This window comes from Plectropomus leopardus, chromosome 13 (genome assembly GCF_026936395.1).
Source record: "Plectropomus leopardus strain MGB_pleo_1.0 chromosome 13, ASM2693639v1, whole genome shotgun sequence".
In the NCBI taxonomy this organism is placed as follows: Eukaryota; Metazoa; Chordata; class Actinopteri; order Perciformes; family Serranidae; genus Plectropomus; species Plectropomus leopardus.
In genome coordinates, this window is record NC_142188.1 from 18,946,603 (window position 1) to 18,965,093 (window position 18,491).

Below are 18,491 nucleotides of genomic sequence, written 5' to 3' on the forward strand. Positions count from 1 at the left end.
ATGGAGAACCATTTGCCAACCGAGGCGAAAGTGGAGAGGAGTGCATGCACGTTTAATTACCAAAATATCTTATTATGAGGGCATGTCTGAGATTCAGCACATGTGAGACTGAACTTTACCTACTTTATAGACAGACTGTGGTAATGCTGCAGCGCAGCCCCGCCTCCTTCAAAGAAGTTTGACACAAAAAATATAATTACCCACAGAAGGGTAGGCGGAATTCACGGTACGAATAGACACGTAACGCAGTTGACACCCCACTTTGTGTTGATAGGGCTATTTTTGATTCAAGGATAATATGGCTATGAGTGCAGACCCAAAAGTAGTTATAATAGGATGCGGAATTTCAGGCATAGCAGCGGCACAGCGGCTCGTGAACGCTGGATTTCATCACGTGCGGATACTTGAAGCGACTGCAAGAAGCGGAGGAAGAATAAAAACCAGCAGACTAGGTGAGCGACTTGTGCAACATAAGAGCTGCAGTTAACGTTTAGTCTTTTGTAAAATAGAAAACACAAAAATACATATAATTTTTTTCCTGATAGTAACCCTCGCTGGTTTTTATTTAGCCACACAGGTAATAGGCCTCCTGACTCTGCAAACAGAAATACCTTGTTGTCAACTATACCATATATTATTTGGATTTTCAATATTTTCTGCACTCAATTCTGAATTTAATTTTCTTATTAGATTTCTCAACATTGCCAGAAAACAGCTAAACTATTAGTAAATGGATATAATAAAAATCCAAAATGAAAGCCCTTTGATATTAAAAAAACAAACTATACAATCTGTAAACTAATTTACAGATTACAACAAAACTAAAAAGCTTGAAAACAACAATAATCCACAGACCTCTCTGTTAACAGCTTTTATTGAAAGTTAACTTTGGGGAAAACAAACTGCTTCTCCCTAAAAAAGTATTTACCAGTTAGCTAAAACATTAAAACCACTGACAGATGAAGTGAATGGCATCATCCATCTCATTATAATGCAATACTCTGCTGAGAAACCCTTGATACTTGCATTCAGTTTGGTGCATGCTCCACCCACCCAATTACTGCTGCAGATCAAGAACACCCCATGGCAACGAAATTCCCTGATGGCAGTGGCTCCCTGAGCAGCACAGTGTGCTGTTCCACACTTCAAAACCTGTTTAGGTGTGACCTGAGGAATGTGACAATGAGCTCAAAGTGTAGACCTGGCCTCCAGATTTCTAATTAAGTGTCTGTGGGACGTGCTAGTACTCAACCTCAGGACCAACAGAAGGACTCAAAGGATCCGCTGCCATCGCCCTTGTGCCAGACACCACAGGACTCCCCAGAAGTCCTGTGTCCATGGCTTGACAGGTCAGCGCCAAGCAAGATCCAAGGTGGCCCCACTGTAGGTCCAGGGTACCTCTGGATTTAAGGCACGTCCCATGAATGCTGGATCAGATAGGGTATCTGGAAGCCAGGTCGATGTCCTGAGCCCATTGTCATGTCCTCCGGGCGTTTACTGAGCATTTTTAATGGTGAGACTTGGTGCATTGTCCTGCTGGGTGGGTAATGGGGCTACCAACAGGAAGTGCCGTTGCCATGAGAAGCAACAATGTTTGGGTGGGTTGTGCATGACAAGTGGCATTCACATGAATGAATACCACTTGGTAAATGCCAAAGTGCAGAACATTGCATCATCACAAGGTGATCAATGTCATTCACTTCACCTGTCAGTGGTTTTAATGATTTAGCCGATCGACGTAAGAAGGTATGGCAAAGTGATGGGATGAGATAACTGATAACTGAAAACTATTACAAATCATTTCTGTGTTGTACATTAAAAAAAAATCATTGTTGATTTATTCTGCTCTCCTATCATAAGGGTGCACCTCGATCCACAGTGTGAAATAAATATTTTGAATATTAGAGGTGAATTTAAAGCATGAAGATTCTGCAGGCCTGAAAACAAAAACAATAACAAAGAAATGCTGGCCTAGCGGCTGTGTTTATTGTTTGTCTGCCGCAGTTCTACAATGGGAAAAAAGTGTCACACTTATGATTATGACAGTTGTTTAATTGTGTAGCAGAATTATCATAGTTTTGTATTTGTCACTAGTTTTTATTTACATTTTTAATTTTGTTTTCAGCTCTTGTCAGTTAGTTTTCAGAGTGAGTCTACTAGTTTCAATTTCAATAAAGTATTAATTTCAGTTTTTATTATAATATCAGGGGTATTTGGCAGGAGCAAGAATTTTAGAATAGATGTAACAATACAAACACATCACTTTGTAAAGACACTTGATGCACAGTCTTATAAAGGAGTAAAACATGTTATCAAGCATATTTATTTTCTCTGTAACCGTACAGTCCTGGTTTCCTCCTGCAGGTGATAATATTACAGAAATAGGAGCAAGTTATATCCACGGTCCATCTGAGCAGAACCCGCTGTTTTGTTTGGCTCGTGACTATGGCCTCCTGGATCCAGCGGCCCTCACCCCAGAGAACCAGGCCACGGCCGTCGACGAACATCCTCCTTGGGCTATTAACTGGTTCAGCAGTTCAGGTCACCAGATAATGAAATGCAACATGTCACCAGCCTGTTTTAAAACATTCAAGTTATGTGGCTTTGTGTGCGTCATAATGCGTCCAGTAGTGTGGCTATTGATTGCTTTGTGCAAAAAAAAAATAGATTGTTACTGTTACTGATATTTCTCTGTGGTTCATATGCAGGTCAGAAGCTCAGTGCTGAGCACATAAAACCTGCTCTGGATCTGTTAAATGAGCTAATGGACGATACATTCAAATTTGAGAGTCAAACAGAAATACCCTGGGCTAGTGTAGGACATTTCATACGATCAGAGGTACGTTGTCTTTTGGTGACCAAAAGTATTTTCCTGCTGCTAAGATCTGAGATGTTCTTGATGATAAACTGAAGCTTGTTTGTTTGTGTGCAGGCAAGACAGCGAGCAGCAGAGAGGTGGGCTGATAAGGATAAGAGCACCAGGGACCTGCTGCTGTGTGCGATCAGTGCCATGTTGAAGTTTGAGTGCTGCTCCAGTGCAACTGCCACCATGGATGAGGTAGACATGGCAGGATATAATACCTACAAGGCTCTAGCTGGACTGGACTGCACATTGCCAAGGTTTGTTCTGACTCATAAACATAATCATACACACCTAATCGAGAGTAAAAATAGTTGTTAACATGTATTTAAGTAATACTTTATCTGCAAAATGACCATTTGCATATCAATAACTCATTGTGTCTCATGTATTTCTGAAATAGCTTTTGAATTTGTTTTTCTCCTATGCCTCCATGTTGAAAAAATTATCGTAAAAACGTGTTTGTTAACATTATTTACAAAATTTTTGCACTTCTCTCACAGTGCAGTTAGCCTCTTTTACACTACTTGGTAAAGGCAGGTATATTGCGCTGTTATGCTACCCTTGAGGAGGTAGCATAGTAGTGTGTTGTAGTGTAGTGGTGTTGTTTGGTTCTGTGTAAAAATGCAAAGGCGGCATAAAGAAGGGACTTAGTACCAGCCTTACTGTGTGATCTCTGTGTAAAAGGGGCTATGTATTTAGTCATACGTTCAGTGCTTCCCAGACAAACTGAAATGGTGGACAGTAAATGTGTAATGTTTAAACGCACTGTAGTTAAGAGGATGTCATGTGTCATTCAAAACCCCTGTTTGAGAGGGGCTGTCAGCTCTATTTTTTACTGACTCACTTCTTTTGCCTTCTTGTATGTATCTAGATAACTTTTACTTATTCCTCTTTTTTGCAGTGGCTTCGAGGGTGTAATCAACAACTTGATGTCGGAGATCCCCGCTGATTTAGTGACCTACAATCGGCCTGTTCGCTGTGTCCACTGGAACAACACGCAGAGCGGAGCAAACACTGTCACTGCTGAGTGTTATGATGGGGAGAAGATTGCTGCTGATCATGTTATTGTCACAGTGTCCCTAGGTAGACTTCAGCACACATACTGTACTATTGTTCAGTGAATGGCACTTAATGAGACATAAGGATTTCTACCAAAGTTGAGAAGTTTATTTGTTGTGGTAATATTTTTTGGTAACATTTTTTGGCTATACAGTAGTATTAGTCAGTGTGGATAAAAGCCTTTATTACGGCATATGCAATTTTACAGTAAAAAAAAGTCAATAAACATTGTGATAGATAGTATTTATCAATCAGTCGAGAAATTTCAAATGGATGAAATAATTGGTCTGATTTCTTTCATTTGATTTCTCAAATGGGGAAGAAGGCAACAAGATATGGCTAAAAAATAATAATAATAATAAATATATAAATAATTTGTTTGTTTTTATTTTATTTTTTTCTGTAAACTTAAATTATTAGAATTATAAATGTAGTTTTCTGGACATTTTTTCAGTTTGGGATAATTTTCTCATCATCCTGCCCTCTATTAACTAAAAAAGGTATTTAGGTAATTTTCTTGTCACCTTTTACTAATTTCTTGCAATGTTTGGGACATTAATTTCCAATTTGGCCATTGTCTTTTTTCCCCATTTAAAAAAAATTCAAACCCATTTGCCCAGACGTCAAAGGTTTACATTCTTGTGATGGCGTCTGAACACAGAAAACTGATACCTATTTAGGTTTCAAAGGGTTAAAATCAAGTTATCACACTGATGCAAAAATTATATAGAAATCCAACAGTTTCTCTTGTTGATTTGCAGCATTGCCCGCAGGCTCAGTAAAAAAGTAAAAAAGAGGCATAACCTCAGTTTAAGTGGTATGGAAATGTGTCTTATCCCACCCACCACCCAACCTAACCATAAACTTTTTTTTTCTCGTCAGGACACCTTAAGAAGCACCATTCAGAACTGTTCTCTCCTCCTTTACCGGCACACAAGCTGAGCTCCATCCAGAAAGTAGGATTTGGAACATGCAACAAAATATTCATAGAGTTTGAGTCACCATGGTGGGATGCTGACTGTGAGATCATCTACCTGGTGTGGGAAGACGAGGTCTGTAGTGCTGCCATGAAACACAAAATACATTTACAAACATGCACAGAATCAGTGTTTCAGTGTTATTTACGGGTGACAGACAACGCAGTCTCATTCCAACTCGTCAAATGACCTGTCAGCATCAGAAACCAGTGCACAGAGCAGCTGTATTTTCATAGGAAATTCAACATTTCCTGTAAAAACGGAAGTTTATTTTAAAAAGTTATGATGCTTGTCCGGAGTGTAAATTGTCACACCATCTCTGAACTTCCAAAACTGACGTCGGAGAAATACTTCCGTGACAAGCCACTGACCAGTTATCAGTTTCATCATTTAACAAGTTTAGAGTTAAAACTTGTTGCGACAGAATATGTCTAACTTTTTTCAATGATGGTTTGCAACTTGGCACCCTTAAATATGAGGCCTTGTGTCAGATTTAATAGATTTCTTCAGCAGAAGAATGAGATGTTTTGATGCAAAATTTGACCTACATCTATGATTATATGATCTTAATAAACAGACCTACTGCACTTACTTGCTGAAAAGGTCCATCATGTACAATCGATGGATATGAACACTGACATGTATCTCTGAGATACTTAATCAATCCATTTTTTTTTCCTATCAAAGTAGAGGCTACTGCATAAACAACTTCCTCTGAAAACATTTAATTCTTTAAAGACACCAGTAAACAATTTTTTTTAATACATTTTTCACATCCGCACATAACTGAATAATCCATCTTTGATAAGTAGTATATCACTGATGGATAAACATAACCTGATTATAAATGGACACCTAAATGTAGTTGTTTGGTTTATGTCCTTTGTCTCTTCAGGAAGAAATTTTGGACCAGGTGTCAAACAAGGCCTGGATAAGGAAGATGTCAGCGTTCACTGTGGTGCAATCCTCTGAAAGGTCAGCAACATTTTTTTATTAGGCACCTTAAAAGTACAGGTGCTCAGTCTTATCTATTTAAAGTTTTTAGGGTAATTCATATGTGACTCCTCCTGCTCATTTTGGTTAAACTCTCAGGTGTAGGCATGTTCTCTGTGGCTGGATTTCAGGGCACGAGGCAGAGTATATGGAGACTCTGTCTGAGCAGGAGATCAGGCTTTCAGTCACAGAGCTCATCCGTACGTTCACAGGTGAGTCTCAACGTGTGGCTGCCTCCTAATTACTAGTGTGGATGACAGTGGATAGCAGTATTTTATTGTTTGACTTTCTTCATAAATGCAGAGGTACAAACTGCTTAACAAAGTGGATCACACACACACACAAAAACAGGCAATGCAGCACATCATATCATATTATATTAAAGATGTGAAGGAGATTAAAAAAAAGCCTGATGACAAATTTAAAGATGCTCCTGAGAAATGCACATATACAATAATAATAATAATAATAATAATAATAATAATAATAATAATAATAATAATGATAATGATGATGAAATAAACAGGCATAACCCACAAATATAAGGGTATTAGGTAAATTGTTAAATGGGTAAACAGGAGAGGAAAGTAATCAAGAAAACATCACATTGTCACAAAATTAGAAAGAAGTGTTGTTAATATTCATATCATCAGTACTACAAATACTTGACTGTGTAATTCAACCCTCTAAAAACCTGGGCAAATTGGCTTAATTTCTTTCAAAAACATGGGAAGAAGGCAATGAGCAACTTAACAAGAACGGCCCAAAATTAGCAAGAAGTTAGTAAAAAGATACAAGACTATTACCAGAAAATAAATAAAAAGCAAAAAGTAAAAGAAAACAAAAACAGACATGAAAATGACCTTAAGAAAATGCCAAAAAATGAAATAATTTTTTTTTTTTGTCTTTAACATAACCTTAAGTGTATATTTAGAAAATAATTATAAATACAGTTTTCAGGACCTTTTCCCCCCTTTGGATAATATCTAATGATCACTCCAAAGCTTATCTGAAAGTCTATTTCTTGTCACCCTTGCATTTTTTTCTGGCCATTTCTTGCCAAGTTTAAATACTTGTGGAAGGCATCTCAATGCAGCACAATAAAACGGATGGCTCCAGGCTCCAAAGGGTTAAATATTGAGTGCATCAGCATTTGGCCACATATTTAAAAATAGTGGGTGTTTGATACATCTACATGAAATTAGTCTATAATCATCTGAATGTTTCTAACCCCCTCAGATTTTCATAACAATACAAGATCCCCAGTTGTAAGTACTGTACTTCTAGGATGTTAGCACAAGTGGTACTCACACTGTTAAAGTTGGTTATTATCGCACTGTAACTTACTTGTAACATGATCATCAGCTAAATAATTACAGCTTAGAGTGACTACAGACACAGAGTTCAGCCTGATAATAAAGACTCAGATTTCCTGAACCAGCCACTGTACAATGAAGCCTGACAGCAAAAACAGAAAATATTTCACACAATTATTCTTATAAAATTGGCATGACAAGAAACCCCCTTTGATTGAAGGAACAATGTGTTTCACTTGTTGTTCAATGCCTGCCCCTGTTGACTTCCCTTCTTCAGCATTTGCCCTCGGGGGAGTCACCGCAATTATAAGTGTCGCTCCATTTGTCTAAAAAACTATAGTGAACTTGGTGAGATCAATCCAAGGAGGTGTATATCACCCACAATGCTTTAAAGGTATCCATTTGGTGCAAGAAAATACATCAGTAGTTTGGAGGCAGTAATGTACGCAAAACTGTGGTTGCTCACCTCTGAAGAGATAGTGAGGAGCCCCTCTAGAATTGGGGGTACATTTCAGTAATGTGTGCTCTGAATAAAAAAAAAAAAAAAACAACAGTGGTTTAAGATAAGATATTCTTTTAGTGTGATGTTTACACTAGTTGCAAAGCTTAACATTAACAGCTTCTTTAAAATTCTAAGTGAAAAGATATTTCACCAGTTTCCCAATAGGGTCATGTCAACTGTCGTACTGGGTAACTTAGTTGACAATTTGGCTGTTTTAACTCATCATTTTAATGGCAGACATAGCATGGGTGACGATGTCACCTTTGTCAGGCTAACCTTAAATTTCAACATTTATTTGAATTAGAATAATAAAAGAATTATAATTCTATGAATAAGCCATAACAATGTACCCAACATATTCTACAGTCAATTAATATACTCCTTGACAACGCACTGTTAAAGGTAAAAAAATGAATTAAATAGATAAATATATGTAAGTGTTAGGACAGGACACACATCAGATTGTATTCAGAATGGCCAGCACTGAGAAAAATGAATGATGCTGGTTGCATGGTTTTGGGACAATCCATATTTTAATTTCTGGGGGGGTGATCTGTCAGTTGACAGAACTTAATTGAATAAATTAAGACATTTACTTAATTAAAATATGAAAGTTATGTAGAACTTTTAAATAAATAAATAGATAATGCGAATTTAATTTAATTTTATTTATTATTTTAAGGCCAAGAATTAAAAATAGGGCCAAAAATCCTATTTAAAAATGGAAATTTCAAAAAATGTCAGCTGAGGAACATCATGACAATTTAAAGTTAAATTAAGCATGGTGAGAATAAAATGTGTCCAATTTTACAATATGCTCCCCCTTATTCTGTAAAGTATGACATTTTTTGAGAACTCATTTTAAGAAATATTATCATGATCACTGGACATAAAATGTATCCCACTTTTAGTATGACTCAGAAGATGAACTTAAAGCAATAGTAGTTTAGAATCGTGATACATTTGGGCTGAAAGTACAGTAACATAATGACAAGGGTCACCACCAACCTGCCCGGGGACTACAGGCGGAAAATACATAGCAGCTCTGTTAGAACCTGGTACAATGCATCTCTCCTTGTTTTATATAAGGTTAATGTTTTATTGTGCACTGCCCCTGTCTAAATAAATTACTTTACACTACAATACATTTTTACTGAAATGCAGCCGAAGTGGCCCTTCCTGTACTGCCACCTTCTGGCCAAACTGCAAGTTTTTGACTCATTCATTGTAAGAAGAGCAGAGAAGTGTTTTTAGCAGTGAGTTTTACAACCTTGAGGGGCACTTAAAAAATTGTGAGTTACTGTTTGAAATTGCTTTAATCTTTGTGTTTCAAGCTTTTGCACATAAGGAGATGAAAGCCTTTATTGTCATCACATGGACGACAGCTTGCACTGTGTAATGAAATTCTTAGCACGAAAAGCTGGCTTTCTTGGCTCACTATATTGGCTTGATCAATTCAATTACAGTGTGAGCACTTTGCTTCTTATGATTTTTATATTTTCTTAAAAAGTTTCTGTGCCTACTGAGGATGGTTCTTGTCAGCATATTATCTGTGTCCATTTAGGAAACCCTACCATCACCCCTAAGGGATTTCTACGCTCTCAGTGGTTTCATGACCCCTGGACATGCGGATCATACAGTCACCCAGCAGTAGGCTGCTCAGTGCAGGACCTGGAGAACATGATGGTGCCTCTGCCCATAGAGGGATCACAGTCACAGGTACACAAATAAAGCTTTATTTACTCACACATACACACATGTACACGTTACATAACTGGTTTTTAATTAGTGTTCTGTTTCAGCCCCTGCAGGTGTTATTTGCTGGAGAGGCGACTCATCCCTGCTACTACTCCACCGTCCATGGAGCTCTTCTCTCTGGGTGGAGAGAAGCTGATAGACTCATCTCTCACTACTCCTCCGTCAGTCCAGATCAAAAACTTTAAAAGAAGAGCAAACAAAACCATCTTTCGTACTGAAAATGTAACAACATAGTGATTTTGGACATTAAAGCCTGTTTACAGAAGTTGGGGAGTACTACTGCATACTGTATGTGACAAAAGCCATGTAAAAGACAGTTATAATATTTATTGAGTTTTATTATATTTTTGATTAAGTTAAGTGAAAATTTTGTCACATTTTTAGGCAATTCAGGAAATTATTTCTTCAAGTGAGGTTATTTGGGGCAGTGTCAGTTGAGGCTGAAACAGGCTACAAGCTTGAGATTGCAATGCCAAATCAGAGTACTCTTTTAAAGTGAAATGGTAAAATAATTAAAACGCCAACAAAAACTGTAATGGGATACACATTCTTTCAGACTACATTTTCAGTCTGCCACAGAACGTATCACTCTCTGCAATGCACAGATGATGCCCAATATCAAGCATTAAATACTTAAGATTGGTGAGCATGGAGAAGTTTCTTCTTTTCGAGGGAAAGTTGTGCAACATTAGCTACTAGGAGAAGTTTGCCTAAAAAGGGATTTCTTGTTTAAGGTTAGGCGGGAAAGAATCGTGGTCTTTAACCACTTAGCTTTAACCACTAAGATCATAGCATCTCAAGCCACAAGAATCCTAAATAAAGAATCTGCCTATCCCCACACCTGGCCCTCAGCCCTCAATTGACACACATTAATCATTATTACACTGTTTTAAAAGCACAAATTAGAGGAACTGACAGATTGCATTTCATGTGACAGATAAACTGATTGTTGGTTGATTGAATTTATTTAAATGATAATGTAAACTTGAAAACTAAAATATAATCTCTAAATAGCATCATTATTTTTATTTTCATACAAGGACTTTTTCTTTTAGTGTGGAATTAGCAATTGAATAGTAACTCCATCACTGTATCTTTGTGACTCCAATGAGATGGCTCACAATCTGGAGCTACTGGAGTTATTTAAAAGAAGGTTTGTAATTTCTAAGTGAATTTTTAATCTCATTTTCTACCTTAATATTCCACCCTTGTAACGTTCAACATTGCAGTCTTCGACTATAAAACTTTTATTTTGAAACTCTTAACCGGAAACCATTCTTTTTTTTTTTTTAAATCGCCCTCTATCTAGTGGCTTTCGAAAGTACATGCACAGTGAACCTATATCATCAGTGGAGAATCAGCCATGGCAAAGCGTGTGAACGCTAAAATAGTTATAATAGGATGCGGTATATCAGGTATAGCAGCAGCACAGCGGCTCGTGAACGCCGGATTTCATCACGTGCGGATACTTGAAGCGACTGCAAGAAGCGGAGGAAGAATAAAAACGGGCAGACTGGGTGAGCGCCAGTGTGAAACAGCTATTTACAACTTCAGTTGCAGCTGATCTTTTAGTTTGGTTCAAGTAAATCATAAAAACACATTTTCTTGCGTAGTTTCAAAGGTCACGGTGTAATTTCTTTAATGGCTTTGCCATTGTGTCGCAGGAAGTTTAGCGTTATCTCCATACGCTGTGATCCACGGAGCACTGACCATATTGTTTATAAAATTGTATTAAATATTAAATTGTATTGCAACTACTATTGTAATCTCTTTTTTTGTGAATATTGGGATTCCATACTAAACAGATCTTACAGATCAAAGTGCTTTCTCACCTAATTTTAAAACTGTTTTGATCTGTCTTATCTAAGACCGTATGTCTACTTTCGAATGTGACTGACAAGTACAAGAGATTATTACGCAAGTGCTTCATATATGGGCCTAAACCTATCACAGACAAACTGTAATTAACCTTTGAACACCTGGATCAACATCAGTTTTCTCGTGCTGCATTTAGATGCCTTTAACTAGCATTTAAACCTCTGAAACCTGAGAAAACTGGTCTGGTTTCTTTCCAAAACACTGGATAAAAACAAACCAAAACAAGTTGCAAAAACAAATATAAAAGGTGACAAGGAAATGATCTGAAGTTGGAGGGAAACTATGTTACAGAAAAATGAATATATATATATAAACATACAGTATTTTCCATCTTCAGGTGATAATATTGTTGAGATAGGGGCAAACTGGATCCATGGACCGTCCGAGGAGAACCCCGTGTTTTGTCTGGCCCGAAAGTACAAGCTACTGGATCCAGAGGCCCTCACCCCAGAGAACCAGGCCATGGATGTCGAAGGACATCCCCCTTGGGTTCCCAATGTCTTCAGCAGTTCAGGTTGCCAGATGTTTTACAAATCATAGTATATTTTAAGACTAATCACATTAAGAAAGCTTCTAATAATAATATCAGGATAATAGAAAAATGTCCTACAGAGCTGAACTAACCTTTCTCCCACTGAGTGACAGATGAATATTCACAGTCATGTCATTGTGTACCTTAAAGAAAGAGTTCTTGCTTGATGTCAGACTGATGTTTGTACAGCAGTCTGCTAACACAAGTCACAAACTAGTCCCGCAGATCAGGTATTTTAGGGTGTGTGCTTTGTATAAATCTTGCTATGCATGTGTTTTTTAAACTGAAACTGGAAATATAAGGTATAATATGAAACCAGTATTTGAGCAGAATAGACCCAACTGAAAGTTTGATATTAAATGACATATATCGCTGATGTCATGATTATTTACTGTAGCAGGAGTGTAACCCAATGATATTTTCCTAATTAGTACTCTGGGTCGTGTTTAGGTCGAAAGCTGAGTGCAGAGGAAATCTATCCTGCTCAGGTGATGTTTATGGAGTTACTGAATGATTGTTCAGACTTTGAGAGTAAAGGAGGAGAACCCTGGACCTGTGTGGGAGATTTCATACGTGCAGAGGTATGTTTCTCTCGCTGATTAAAGTGAACAAATAAATAAATACTGGCAGTGTGTTTGTAAGCTGCAATTATCTGAGATGTTCCAGCTCAGATGTCGTTGGTAATAAATTGCATTTTGCAGGAATAAAGAGTTTGTTTTTGTTGCTTGTTGTCTTGCACAGGCTCAACAAAGAGTTGCAGAGAAGTGGAAAGATGTTGATGCAACCACCAGATCTCTGCGACTGTGCGTGATCAGCAACATGTTGAAGGTGGAGTGCTCTGTTAATGGAGCTCACAGTATGGATGAGGTTGGTCTGGGGGCCTTTGGCCTATACAAGACTCTTCCTGGACTGGACTGCACATTTCCAGGGTTCGTACTAACAATCATTTCTTCAATCAGTTTCATTAAGTCATTATTTCCTACATTAACATATGAATAATTTCACAAGTAAAAGTTGTGGCTTGGAACTGCTTGTCCGACCAGCAACCAAAGGATTCTGCAAGTATTTATTTTTGAGTGAGATGTAATAAGGGCCCCTTAATCTTCCACTTTTATGGGGCTGTGTCTTGGGGGCCGCAAGCTGAGCAAGGTAGTCCAGATGTCCCTCTCCCCAGTAACATTTCCAAGCTCCTCCTGGGGGGTTCTGAGGCATTTCCAGGCCAGATGAATTATAAAGTCCCTCCAGCTTGTTGTGGGTCTATCCTGGGGCCTCCTTCCAGTTGGATGTGCTTGGGAAACCTCCACAGGGAGGCATCCTGATCAGATGCCCAAGCCACCTCTGCAGGCTCCTGCTGATGCAAGAGCAGAGGCTCTACTCTGAACTCCCTCCTTCTGATACCAAGGACACTTATGAATCACCTCAAAAAAGGTAATGTCCAATAACAGAACACCAATCAAACACTGGCATGCTATTTTCAATAGCACGGCATTACGGAACCAACAACAACAGCTGTTAAAGCAACAGCGTCAGCCTTTTATGGTCTATATAACAAACACCTCCGCAGCTCTTTATAAACAATACAAAATGCATAACATGGCAATAACATTCATTTACCGTCTCTGTTATATAGCAGCTAATGTCATCCTCTGCTCGGAGGGTAAAGAGTTTACAGCCTGCAGCTTTACAGCCGCTGTTCATCTGCTCTTAGTTAGCCAATGACTGCCTCCACCTGCTTTTTAAATCTCCTGCCGTGGGTTCCACACGTAACAAGTCAAAATGTCTCATCCGTCCTGCCCATGGTCCCACCCTGCCAGCTGTTCTGTTTATGCAGGCATTGTTTCAGCACTGTATCTACCTCCTGTGGGGGCTTAAAGGCGGCACCAGTCTTTCCCTACATTTAATTCTGCGATTGTACTTTATATATAGAATGGCGAAGCGGCAAAATGACATAATATTCACGTCTTAAACAGGCAGTGTAAAAGGGGCTATAGAGTCCTGAGACGGTATCCTTCTAGACGCCACCCAGAGACTCCAAGAAGACAGGGTACTCCCAACTACTGTTCAGTGCATAAGCACAAACAACAGTCAGAGACATCCTCTCGGCAACTTTCTGTCATATAAAGAGTTCCCACTCACTCTTCAGGGAGAACTCAAACACAAAGATCTTAGCCAGAGGCTCATGAGGTTTCTCAAACCCACCTGGTGCCTCTCAATCTGGGCGACTTCAGAAAAGTCCAGCCCCTCCAGGAGTTTGGTTCCAGACCCAGTGCTACGCTTAGAGGTCATCCCTATCCCTAACTATAACTAGTTGGTAGCACTCCACCTCCTGTACCAGCTCTGAATCTGTCCCCACCAGCGAGATGAGCTTCCATGTTCTCAGAACCAGTCTATGATGTCAGGGGTCAGCACGCCATTGTCACCGTCTTTGCCTTCCTGCTGACTTGAAATGCCCAAAAACCCCAATGCCTTTCTCTGTAGGTGGTGGACCCACCAGCTGACGGCTCCATCAGTTTTTGGGAGGGTTTTTTGTATTGCTTTTTTACTGTACCCAGATGAGTCACCAGATACTTGCAGGAGGCTCTCGTAGTTTTAATTTAGTCTGTTATTTAACTGATTGTTTCAGCACACATTTGCATGTGTGATTGACCTAAACATAGTTTTCTTTCTCATGCAGAGGCTATGAAGGTCTTATCAAAAACTTGATGTCGGAGCTCCCGAAAGGTTCAGTGACCTACAATTACCCTGTTCGCTGTGTGCACTGGAACAACACAGAGAAGACAGAAAACCCTGTGATGATCGAGTGTGAAGATGGGGAGAGGATTGCCGCTGATCATGTTATTGTCACAGTATCTCTAGGTATAATCAGACATTCAGATACTCGAACATTTCACTTTCTACTTCAAATATAAAGACTTTACTCACTAAATCCTGTCATTAATTTAAGAGTAAAGCATTAAATCTCCCTAGATCTGCCCGTAAATCACAGTTATTTTTTGTGGCTTACGATGTAGTAAATAATAAAATATTAATTTTTGGTGTCGTTTTAATCAGATTAGATTCAAGCTAATCTCTGAGTTTTGGCATAATGATCCCTTACAGCAAGTGTGGCTGAAAGTCAAATTGCAACAGTTTAGATGTGTAATTTCTGATCAATAGTATTTTGTTGTAATATTTATATTGTATACAATTTCTGAATCTCACTATGAGTTACAAACTAAAGAGCTGAGAGATAACTTCTGATCAGCTTTTACTGAATATTTGAAGGAAAACAACATTTATGCTGACATATGAAACTATAACACTTATTGTGTTGCAACTGCATGTTTTTGTGATTAATAATCAAATATTGTCAGTATTTTTGTCATATCCTCAAGAATATAGTTATCACAAAAATACCCCGAAATATCATGTTATGACTTTAAGTCCATATCGCACAGCCCTATTCAGTAATGAGCTAGAGCTTCAACCATTAATAGATTACTATGAAAATAATCATCAACTAATGTGATAAATCACTTCAAGTCATTTTTTAAGAAAAAAAGTAAGAACCCTTTGATTCCAGCTTTGAAATATGATTGTTATCTCTGTCTTTTTTTTTTTTTACTTTATCACAGTAAACTGAATATCTTTGGGTTGTGGGCAAAACAAGACATTTAATGATGTTTTTTGTTTTTCTTTTTTTTGTAGCAAACTAAATGCCCTATAGTGCATAACACATTATAACCTTACTTGTTGTGGTTTGCTCTGTTTGTTCAGGATACCTAAAGAAGCACCACTCAGCCCTGTTCTGTCCTCCTCTCCCTCTACACAAGCTGCACTCCGTCCAGAGACTGGGTTTTGGAACGAACAATAAAATATATGTGGAGTTTGATTCACCGTGGTGGGATGTTGACTGTGAGGTCATCCACCTGGTGTGGGAAGATGAGGTGAGAAGTGTGGTCAATGATTAAAAGTCTACATTTACTGAAAAGTGTATGCGTACACTCTGGACTCAGTTACACTTAAATAAAAATACTTGCTGATACTAAATAGTTTAAATTTTGATGTAAATAAGGCCTTTGTAAAGAATATTTCAGTGATTAAAGCATTAAAAGTAAGATTAATCACTGTGGCTTGTTGAAACAAATTAACCTTTAACACAAACAGAGACAAATGATTAACATTGAAAACGGTCTCAGCTTTTCCAGGTGTGGGCTTTCAGGCTGGTTTAGCTAAAGTTAGAGTCTTTGGTTGGGTCTACAAGCATATTATTTTGTCTTACTCTCCACCAACATGTATCCCAAAAATGTTTGATGATTCTGTTACTAGCAAACAAAAATGCATACAAACAGGTGAACTGGTGTGTTTGATCTCTTGATTCAGGATGTCATGGTGGATCAGGTGCCAGACATACAGAGGTCCTGGATTAAGAAGATGTTTGGCTTCACTGTGCTCAAACCCACTGAGAGGTCAACGACCACAAATGCTTTGGCCTGCCTGGCTTGATTATGTTGTATTTTATGGAAAATAACTTGTAAGTACATAGAAAGAGAGTAATGCTTTTGGTTTAACTTTCAGGTATGGCCACGTTCTGTGTGGCTGGATTGCTGGGCATGAGTCTGAGTACATGGAGACACTGTCCGAACAGGAGGTCACACACAACGTCACACAACTCATCCGCAGATTTACAGGTGAGCATAACAGTCCCCTTCCACAGGGGGATCTTTATGTTCTCAACCAGCTTTGTATCAAAACAACGTGGGTGGTATGTGTAAATGAACTGTTGCAAACGTCCCTCCCTCTAACCAGTGCCTCGATAGAGAAACACATCAAGACAAGACACACACACCTCTCTCTCTCTGTCACAAACTCGGGCCAAAATCTGAATAGGTAAAACTAGTACAGCCATGATGTGTATTTATCCTCTGTTGATTATTATTTGTTTAGGCTGTACACATTCTTTTAGTTTATTTTACTTCCTGAACTTGTAATTAACACATGGGGCGTGTGGTTTCACTTTTTTTACCTATTCTTTCACTGGTGTGGGGACACTTAAGACAAAAAGGGTGAGTTTGGCTCTGATATTTTCTGTTGAAAGTTAAAATCTTGTTTCATTTTGTTTTGCATCAGTTTTTCAAGTTTTCAGTTTTTAAATCACTATAAAATGCATTTCTGCACTTCCATATGGTTTTCTTTAAAGGAGTCAAAGTTACGAGCCTACTTAGCCTCTTAGACACTTTTTCATTGATAGTCTTCGCTGTAACTAGGTAGACCAAATCAAATATGGATTGAGATTCTGTTACTGAATTGCCTATATCTCTCCTAAAATGTTTTAGAAACGTGTTTTAGCTTCATGTTTAAGTGTAACACAGGATTGTTTGTTACTGTGTCTCAAATGGACACATTTCGTCACCCACCAGCAGGAGTGTTTATTTGTCTTGTATGGCCGGTGCATTCTGGTAGTTGTAGGTTTTCTACCTCCTGAGCAAAAGTGAATGCCACAGCCCTTTTTTCCCTGTTTTCCCTGGTCATGTAGCACCCATTTTAAAAGTATTTGTGTCTTTCTACTGCATAGACAGTCTAGTTTTATGTTTGGAGCTTCCTTATATCCATGAAAAGCTTTTTTAAGATGAAGTATGTGTATTTAGGAAACCCTGCCATCACCCCGAGAAGAGTCCTGCGCTCTCAGTGGTTTCATGACCCCTGGACATGTGGATCATACAGTCACCCAGCAGTAGGCTGCTCAGTGCAGGACTTGGAGAACATGATGGAGCCCCTGCCTACGAAGAGATCACAGTCACGGGTACCTGCATCTTCAAACACATCTGTGTGCACTAACCGTACACGTACATTATTTACCAGGTTGTAAGACTCTTTGTTTGTTCTGTTTCAGCCCCTGCAGGTGTTGTTTGCTGGAGAGGCGACTCATCCGTTCTACTACTCCACCGTCCATGGAGCTCTTCTCACTGGCTGGAGAGAAGCTGACAGACTCATCTCTCACTACTCCTCCGTCAGTCTACCTCCACTGCCAAAGTCACAGCTGTAAAAGAACAATGCTGCTCTGACAGAATGAGATTTATCAGATTTTAAGCTTAAATGTTCATCTTTCTTGAACTATGATCTCAAGTTGATTTGGAATATTGTATGAGAGCTGCTGTTTATTTAAAGCAGCCACTTAAACGTTTAGAAAGTGCTCCAGCCAGTGACCGCTGTTCAGTGCATTGAAATACAAATGGACTTGGACAACACAAGTGATCCATGCAATACTGATACTTCAATTCAATGCTTTAAAAATACATCTTTAAATAAGTGATGAAAAGCCTCTGTATATTTTTAGGGAAGAAGAATGAAGGAATTAAACTTGAAGTTACTCTTGCATTAATCCTTTTAACACTGTCCACTGGATTGTGTTTACGCTGAATGAATTCTATGCATTTTTCAACTTTGTGATTTGCTAATTGTATTATTGTTTGTGCATTGGTTGTAATTATCAAGCAATATCAGATTCTATTGATAATCTATACATTTTTCAATAAATTATTCTTGCAGTTCTGTCTGAAATCTAAAATGAATTTCCACATTTATGTGCTGAACTTTCTATAAAGTTAAATGTCATTATTTAAAAATTTAATGT

General features: G+C 38.4%; 2 protein-coding genes across 2 annotated transcripts; both read left to right on the plus strand.

Moving 5' to 3' along the window:
• Positions 1 to 9,733, plus strand: LOC121966912 (peroxisomal N(1)-acetyl-spermine/spermidine oxidase-like). The gene is made up of 10 exons (XM_088086502.1): positions 1 to 452; positions 2,365 to 2,541; positions 2,709 to 2,839; positions 2,933 to 3,120; positions 3,765 to 3,946; positions 4,805 to 4,974; positions 5,795 to 5,874; positions 5,992 to 6,104; positions 9,275 to 9,429; positions 9,513 to 9,733. The coding sequence occupies exons 1-10, from the start codon at positions 299 to 301 to the stop codon at positions 9,651 to 9,653; spliced, it is 1,491 nt and encodes a 496-aa protein (XP_087942628.1). The 5' UTR covers positions 1 to 298; the 3' UTR covers positions 9,654 to 9,733.
• A 1,012-nt stretch (positions 9,734 to 10,745) lies between these two features.
• LOC121954868 (peroxisomal N(1)-acetyl-spermine/spermidine oxidase) lies at positions 10,746 to 18,425 on the plus strand. Its single transcript, XM_042502604.2, has 10 exons — positions 10,746 to 10,985; positions 11,684 to 11,860; positions 12,329 to 12,459; positions 12,620 to 12,807; positions 14,553 to 14,734; positions 15,635 to 15,804; positions 16,241 to 16,326; positions 16,436 to 16,548; positions 17,506 to 17,660; positions 17,751 to 18,425. Exons 1-10 carry the CDS (start codon positions 10,832 to 10,834, stop codon positions 17,901 to 17,903), a joined length of 1,509 nt encoding a protein of 502 aa, XP_042358538.2. The 5' UTR covers positions 10,746 to 10,831; the 3' UTR covers positions 17,904 to 18,425.
• The last annotated feature ends 66 nt before the right edge of the window (positions 18,426 to 18,491 follow it).

Excerpts from the sequence above, each read along its gene's own strand:
- LOC121966912 (XM_088086502.1), top strand. The coding sequence starts at position 299 with ATGGCTATGAGTGCAGACCCAAAAGTAGTTATAATAGGATGCGGAATT. Across the intron at positions 3,121-3,764 it reads CTGGACTGCACATTGCCAAG|TGGCTTCGAGGGTGTAATCA; the intron begins GTTTGTTCTGAC and ends TCTTTTTTGCAG. Across the intron at positions 4,975-5,794 it reads ACCTGGTGTGGGAAGACGAG|GAAGAAATTTTGGACCAGGT; the intron begins GTCTGTAGTGCT and ends TTGTCTCTTCAG.
- LOC121954868 (XM_042502604.2), top strand. The coding sequence starts at position 10,832 with ATGGCAAAGCGTGTGAACGCTAAAATAGTTATAATAGGATGCGGTATA. Across the intron at positions 12,808-14,552 it reads CTGGACTGCACATTTCCAGG|AGGCTATGAAGGTCTTATCA; the intron begins GTTCGTACTAAC and ends TTTCTCATGCAG. Across the intron at positions 14,735-15,634 it reads TATTGTCACAGTATCTCTAG|GATACCTAAAGAAGCACCAC; the intron begins GTATAATCAGAC and ends CTGTTTGTTCAG.